Source organism: Merops nubicus, unplaced genomic scaffold, assembly GCF_000691845.1.
Source record: "Merops nubicus isolate BGI_N331 unplaced genomic scaffold, ASM69184v1 scaffold11040, whole genome shotgun sequence".
NCBI lineage: Eukaryota > Metazoa > Chordata > Aves > Coraciiformes > Meropidae > Merops > Merops nubicus.
The window spans coordinates 15,422-23,738 of record NW_008580888.1 but is presented as its reverse complement, the minus strand read 5'-3'; the positions used below and the strand labels follow the sequence as shown (position 1 = coordinate 23,738).

The following is an 8,317-nucleotide window of genomic DNA, read 5'->3' as shown; positions in this document are numbered from 1 at the left end:
CCTATATTGAAGAACGCTCAAAACAAAAACTAGAAAACAAGTTTTGTCACCAACCTGCACATCCCACATACAAGCACTGCTACCAGTGGAGACATACAACTGCCAGGTCTTCAAGCAGCCTCCATAACATTGTAATAACCTAGAGACATAGTGGGGCTTCTTCCCTCCTCCCGTAAGGGACCATTCACAACCACGTTCTCAAGAAAGGCAGGAATAAGAGAGAACAGGAAGTCACCCAACTGACTCAGCACTATGTGTAACCTTCCACTACCCAGCTACTGTAAACTCAGGGAAGAACAGGCTAATCCAACCACAAATGAAGATTAAACTAGAGTTACCAGATGTGTGCATCCCATTCTCAAATGAGAATAAGTCCTCAGCAGTAATTTTGTATTTTTGAGTTTGAAATTTAAATCAACCTTAAAAGTATCAGGGACAACAGTATTCATAATGAAGGGCTGCCTCAGTCTTAATACTTCTAAAATTATTCAAAATAATAGCAATGATAATGTTAAAATCATCCTGAACTTTTTGCCAGCTAATGCAACAGTAGTATATATTTTTCTCATTTATTAGAAAACAAATTTTGGGTTTACATAATTAAGAATTACTGTTATTTTCTGGGACAACTGTGCCAGTTGTGTAATGCAAGTCTAGTGCTCAAGACTTAACCCTATACTAAAAATATAAACAATTCTCTCAGCATACAAAGTAGTTTGGGCACACAGAGAAGTGATTCTGCTGAAATACAATTTCCTTCATAAACTGCAGTTGAATGTGTTTGTTTTATAGGGAGTTCTAAAATGATCTGGAGTTGAAAAGCATTAAACTTGTTTTTTCCCCCCTTTCTGGGCTATGAGCAAAGAAAATTCCAGGAGATGAAATCAGCTAACTCCTAAAACCTTGAAGAAAAGAGGTAGGAGAATATCTCACTGCAGATAGTTCCTGTATTAAGTACTTTTAACATCTGCTTGTTATTCAATCCGATTACTTAAACCAATTTTCATTAAACCAATTAGAAAATGCTGCCTTTAGTAAAATTATTCTTGTGATTTAAAAGGGAGATCTGGTTAAACTCATGATGTGCCAATCTAGCTCAGTATGCTTTAGTGAACAACCCTAACAGACAATTATTACACTGCATACTGTCCAGGGCATTACATTTTGCACAATATTTTTCATACTCAAGAGCTAGTTTTATATTCATTATACAAACCAAATTTTAATTAACGTTATTTTTCTACCAGAAAAACAAACATTTCTGCTTGTTTTTTGAATAGTCTAATGCTTTCTTTCTTTCCAGGAGGATAAACTTAAAAACTGAGCTACTTAACTAAATATAGCTCGAATCAAGAGTATCATCTTTCATGACCTTATCAATATCTCTGTTTTAGAAATCATTAGAAACAACTTGATGAACACATATCATCAAACAAATGCAGTTCCTTCAAAATATCATTTTCACAACACTCTGGAAGAAACGTGAAGTTCAAGGAAAATTCTCATGCAATCATTAGCATCTACATGTGGTGATATAAATTGTGTCATCTAAGAGTATGGAGGAAAACAGGTGAAAAAAAGACTACCCTTTGGTTCTTATCATCAAGGTGCTCTGAATAGTATGTCAGTTATTTACCCAATGCAGATGGAGTGACACACAGGATACTGGGACTGCTTTACAGAGAAGTAAACTATGTTTTTCTACAAAGGGATTCCTCAACCACTAAGTATAAAAATTCCTTTGAGAAATTAAACATCTAAGTAGCAAGCACCTAAAGCAAGGGTTTGAAAACAGCTATAAATGAACAGCCTTGCAAGAGTACTAGTAAGCTAGTATGTTTCAAAACATGTAATAATAAAACTCAAGAAAAACTTAGGAAAAAACTGCCTGGTCACAGTGAAAACAATGAATTTGAGAATTCAATTATTTTCATTTATCTTATCAAGGTGGATAAAACTGAACTCCAAATGAATCTCCAAATATCATTTTGAAATTACATTAATACAACATACTACATTAATATGACCAGATTTTCAGATTACTACACTCTTAAATAACATAACAGAAATAAAAACAAAGTTTACCAAAATCAGTTGAAAAACGAAACTTTCAACATCTAATAAACAATATACTAAAAAAGAAATTAATAGAAATCATAAGATGAGATGTGCATCAGTGGCTAAATTAATCCAGTGGAAGAAAAAAGGAGAGAAGGAAAGAGGCAGGCTTAACTTAAGAAGGGATAGGGACATCAACCAAACTTACTTCCTGTTCATGAGATGTCTGATTAATGAATGCATGCTTTGTGAAATTCATCTCTTTAACGTCTATCTTCCTAACAACATCATATACTTTTCTGACCTTGAACACCTGACTTCTTGGAGTTTTATTTCCATTGTAGCCCATGTCATTTCCATTACTGGGAGAGGATGGGCCAATGCGAAAGACATGGCAAAATATCCTCACGATCCTTAAGAGACTCTTCATTTGAGCTTCATAATTACTTGACAAGCTGGGGGAAAAAATGGAATATTTAAGTTTCTTTTCCTAGATGAAAAAATTTAGTATATTAAGGAGTAAGCAATTTAATGGTAGGATCTGACACATGCTGAAAAAAACCCTAGGCTTTAAACCCTAGTGAATTTTAACTTCCATTTCCTGCACCAGCCCCAAAAGTCAAATAAGCACTACAGTTTTATTAATATGTACTCATAATTTTAGCTAGAATTGAAATAAGAACAGCAAATTCCAGATCTTGCAACACACTTCATTTGGTTTTATGCACATGTACACTTCCTGTGAATCACTGGTAAGTAGTTCCACTTATTACAAGGATCTCAACATATGATATAAACTGGGATATCCAGATGAAAATGTTTTTCAGTCCAGAAAAGACAGCATCCAATGGTAAAAGCATACTGACTAAACAGATATGCTGCCACAGCCCATCCTCACACCTAGCTATTATTCCTAAATTCCAATTAACTACCTCAATCAGACAAGGCATCAGGATGGTAAAGATGCCACTACTTCTACTCAACAGAAACATCACCTTAAAGATACTACACAAAAGCACCACTACGTTATTTATCCAACTTATTAATCCAATATTAAAGGTTTCATATCTTCTTAACTGAACTGGCCAACACTGAACTCTGTACCAATACAGAATGAGCATAGAATGAGATACTCATGAGTTCATGCACAAGCAGAACATTCTCCACCAAATTCAACTTGGTTTTCTTTCCTCAAAACCCGAATTGGGCAATAAGAATTCTTCTGTCTTTTACAAATTTAGAAAGTTTTTGTAGTGAATTCTACTTTTAAATATTATACAAATGAGCACATACCAAATTCTATCCTTAAAGTACTTGCAACTTTTTTATAAGACCAGCATACACCAGAAAACTCGCATCTTAGAAGATGCTGTAAAATTCTGAGACAATTAATAATCTGTTAATTCACAAATCTGAAACATAGCTAGGTGTAACATCTTAGTACCTTTATCATGACCTCACTCCCCCTGTGGCATGGGTTAAAGCAAAACACCTATTTGTTTTCAGCACCACATCTTAACAACTTCATTTTAAAAAGCCACATACTAAGAATTTCACCAAACTAATACACAAAGTAAGACCTGCCTGTCACAACCTAGACTTTAACCAGAGAAGTTTTCCATAAATTGAGATAGGAGAGGAACACAGAGTATGCAGTGCAACAGTAGGAATGTTAAATTCTTAACCAAGTAAAGAAAATCCCCTGGCTAGCAGGCTGCAATCATATTAGTGGAAGCTCTGGGTACAGCCACAAATTAGCATTTGAAAAAAGCCTTCTTAGCTTATATACCAAAAGAACCTATGAATTTAAGAATCTAACTCAAAAAGCCAATTTAAGTACTGGGGGGGGGAAAAAAAAAAACAAAAAAAAAAAAAACACATACAAACATTTCAATTGAAGTTTATCATCCCTCAGCAGCATTTTCCTGGTAAAATTTCAGTTTAAAGCTCCTGGTGTCCACAAAAAGGACCCACATATATAGGAAAACCTTAAAGTTACTAGCATGTTTGTAAGCATTCACCCAGGCTCAATCTGCACCAGCAAGATCAACTCATGTCACACTCCAGTTATGTCTCAGCAGAGGAAATACACGATGAAGGTAACGCCGACTGATCAGGCTCTGGGCCTACTCAGGCAGAAGCCTGGGGGCACTCCTGGCTACCTGCTAGAAGCATTACAAAACACAACTTTAGACATTTTTGTACTAAGCAACAAACTCAACAGCAGTGGGTTGTGGGTTAGCACCCAGGAGACTGTGATGATACCAGCCCAGCCATGTTGCAAGTTTTCATGTACCAAGTGCATTTTACATACTATTGCTCAAGGGAGGAAGGAGAAGAAAGAGGTCCAAGCTCAGAGGGTCTATATTCACCAAGTACTACCATCATGCCAATAATAAAGCAACTGATAAATACTTAGTTGAAGAAGAGATAGAGACCTCTGACAGGAAGCAAGTGGAGAGAGCAGAGACACAGTTTCTGTAAAACTGTATCTTGTAATAATAAATCAATTCCATTCCCCTTATAACATATTACAAAAGTACCACAGAGAACTGGGCCAGCATGAGTCCACAGGACATACTAAGTACAGGCATCTCTGGAAATGCCTGCTCATCCAGTGCAATGAAAATCACCCAACTTGTCTTCAGCCTCTGCTAGTCAACCCACCTGCAGCAGTACAGGAGTATATAGAGTAATATACTGGCTCAAATTCAGAGACACAACAGGCATGCAGATACCATTTCTACAGCCATACTGAGGGAGCACTGCTCAATACAGAGGAGAAAAAAACAGTAATAAATCAAATCTAAACATACAATCAGTTTAGTTTATCTCTGCAGATACTGAAATAGAAATAAATGCTGCTTCATATGACCTAATTCAGCTACTTGAGTTTCTGATAAGGTCCCCATACAAAACAAGTTTGAAACCCTATCCTTCAGAATGATTTTATACTTTATCACAGTACATTTGTGGAAGATCTACTGGCTCTAATGAAGCCTGGAGACAAAAGAAACATGCTACAGGTTAAGCTGAATACACACAAAAGCCAAACAACAGCATAAGTTCTTCAAAAAGTTATCTTCATAGCAACAAAATGTCATTAATATGTCTATGCACTTGAACTCCAAACAATGAGAGTGTTGAACCACTGGAACAGGTTGCCCAGAGAGGTGGTGGATGCTCCACCCCTGGAAACATTCAAAGTCATGTTGGACAGGTCTCTGAGCAGCCTGGTTTAGTTAAAGATGTCCCTGCTTACTGCAGAGGGGCCGGAACTAGATGACTCTTAAAGGTCCCTTCCAACCCAAACTATTGTATGATTTGAGAGTTTGAAATCTTTCACACTTGTTCATCAAGGCAAACAACCATCAGAATAAGAGTGTGATTACTGGTGTCATGAATTTCCTAGCATTGGCTAGGAGTTCTGACCTGCTATCTACAAGCTTTATCCAAATTTAATGTGACTGATGAGGAAGCAAAAAAAGGCACCTAGAACTAAGAGTTTATTCTTTAACTGATGGGTTCCTTGCACCCAGCCCCAGCTGAAAAGCAGCATTCAAAACATTATTCCTGTACAACCTAGAGGCTGACAGGCCTCTCTGGTTTCTCTTAAACCTCTTTTCCAAAATGCCATCTAGAATACATTAGTAAGGAAATTCCACTCATGCTTGCAGGCTCTTAGCCTGTTTCAGGAAAGATCTTCCTAGCTTCCAGTAAAGCATAAAGGTTTGAACAAATTCTGCTAGCTTTTGAAAAAAGTAATGTTACTGGTGTTCCAATAGATTACAGATGAGGCGTTTTGCACAAACTTCCTCAAACTAATGCCACAACTAGGAAAGCGTATCAGGAAAATATGCTTGCCTGTTCTATATGTTTCCTCAAGTAACTGCTTCTTGCACTGCTGGGACAGCAGACTGGTAGATTAAATTTTTGGTGTTATATATATTAGTCGCCATGCAAAGAAATCAGAGACAGCAAACATGAGATAAGTGTCTGAAGTAAGAAAATTCTCCTCAAACATGCTAAGGAACCATGTAGAAAAGTAAAGATAGAGAAGAGAAAAAGGAGAGGGGAATAAATGAGAATGCTTAGAATGCTTAATAGTTGGCTAAAAGGCTTCCCTTCCAAGAGCTGACATAGCCAAACTAACCAAACAAAAAATACACTTCTCTGCCACTCAGACTTTTAGGCACCAACAGCAATACAAGGACACCAACTTTCTCTCCTGAAGTCCTCGTGAAGACTGTGATCTAAATGGGCATTGTCATACAGAAACAGATTCGAGACCCACCTACTCCAGCAGGTGCCCAGGGTCAGATAATTTAGATTACTGAAACCACTAAGCAGCGCTAACTACCAGGTAGCTTATCATTTTCTCACACTTACCTAAGCAGTTTGTGACCATTTGTTGTAGCAACTTCAGCAAGGCTTGTTAGGATTTTAAGATACTGGCTTTCACTCTGCTGAGACAGATGTTCCAGAACTTGCCGCAACTGATACAGTAAAACAAAAGAAATTGCAGTGTCATGGAGCATCAAGATCAACAATTTAGAACATTATCACCCAAGCATCAATATCTAGCAATAGTAATATACATCTACATTGTCCAATGTCTAATCTAAGCTCAGTTAATGTTTCATTACCATTTACAAAGATTACTGAAAAGGTGCACGTTACAGTGTCAATTTGCATACTACAGGATATACAGTATTATAGAATGCTTAGCCATGTTTTAATTTCTAAAAATAAATCACTTTCATCTGAAAAATTAGTGGGATACACTTTCAATGTCTGAAAGCTAAGAGCATATTTTGAGTTTTGTAATTCATAGTTTATCTGCCCAGTTCACTCCTCAGTTTATGACAGTGTAAATGAATCCTGGATTCTAGAGTTTTCTCACTACCTTCATTTTTGCTCAAGACACCAAATGTCCTTCTTTGGATAAGAATTCATACCCCGATAATTAAAACTTGTGATGATTGCCCTCTTCTCAAAATTGTCCTTTTTCTTGCTAGTACCACCACTTGGCTTGCAAAGATTGTGTTGCAAGTGTCCAGACACTGCCCTGTCTTCAGTTCCTTTGTTTTGCACTTTTCTATGGCCTAGGCTATTTTTCTTTCAGATAAACCAGCTCTTCAGTAGCACTACTCTTCATATATTCCTATTATATCCTCATTTACACTCCCCTCCTCTCTCACACCCAGGAAGTTTAGTAACCCTTCTTACCTCCTCCTGTAGAAGGGTGGAATGAAAAGGAATCTCATGAAGGTCATCTAGCCCAACAGTCTGCCCCAAGGCAGGAGCACTCCTATCTGCAATCCTAACTGGCTTATCCATTTTTGCCTGGCTGGTTTTAGGATGTCTTTTACTCTGGAAGCCCTGTAGTTTCACAACTAATCTCTTTAACACTTAATTGTCCTTGACTATATGAAAAGTTTTGCTCAAGCCTCAGTGGAATCTCTAGCTACAAATGGCTAAGGCAGTATCTTTCTCCCTGCAGTCCATCAATAAGTTTTTCCATTTTGTCAAGAACATTTAAAATGCGAATCCTGACTTCTCACATCCAGTCTCTTCACTTCACTTTCAGATACTAAGAATTGGTCATTATCCAGGACTCAGGACAGAACAGCTCAAAGAAACTTGGCCAAAGAAAGCCACATTTAAAAGATGCTTTCATTTTAGCAGTGAAGCATAACTATACCATGTATTATCTAATATATTTTGCATACCCTCTCATTCAGGTCTTGTTTTTACACATGGGACCATTACTCAGACAGATGAAATTTGGTTTTCCTTGTATTTTGTCTTCACTTCTACACTCTGCCAATTATCTTTCTGTAGAAAGTATTTTTGTTCCACAGTTGTAATTCTTTAACTTTCCCTTTTATCTGAAATCATTTACATTGTCCACCCCCATGCTTCTTCACTTTGAGAATTCTCACCTGTCATTTTACTTTGTAAAACCCAAGCCTACCTCAGAAACTTATATACTAGAAACTATACAGACTTATAACTACTCAGTCTTGTAGCAGAAGTAATGAGATTACAGAGAACAATAAAAACTTCAAAAATCTAGCAAACCAAGTTCAGTGAAGTGGCAGCCAATACTTTAATAGATTATTTTTTTTTTTTTTACAGTCTGTAAATTTGTGTGCAGTGATTTTCAGGCAAACAATATATTAAAACGCCACAGCTATCTAGATTTGGAAGGGGAAAAAAGCACCCTACACTTCCTTCCCCCTACACAATCAAGAAA

General features: G+C 36.9%; 1 protein-coding gene across 1 annotated transcript in view; it reads right to left on the bottom strand.

Moving 5' to 3' along the window:
- Positions 1-2,266: 2,266 nt before the first annotated feature.
- The window catches only part of LOC103776956 (E3 ubiquitin-protein ligase HACE1), a gene marked incomplete at both ends in the record, with an annotated part of 17,638 nt that continues 11,587 nt past the window's right edge, over positions 2,267-8,317 (bottom strand). The window contains 2 exons of the mRNA XM_008944522.1: positions 2,267-2,513; positions 6,448-6,554. Of these exons, the coding sequence (XP_008942770.1) occupies positions 2,267-2,513; positions 6,448-6,554 (354 nt within the window). The remainder of the gene's footprint in view (positions 2,514-6,447; positions 6,555-8,317) is intronic.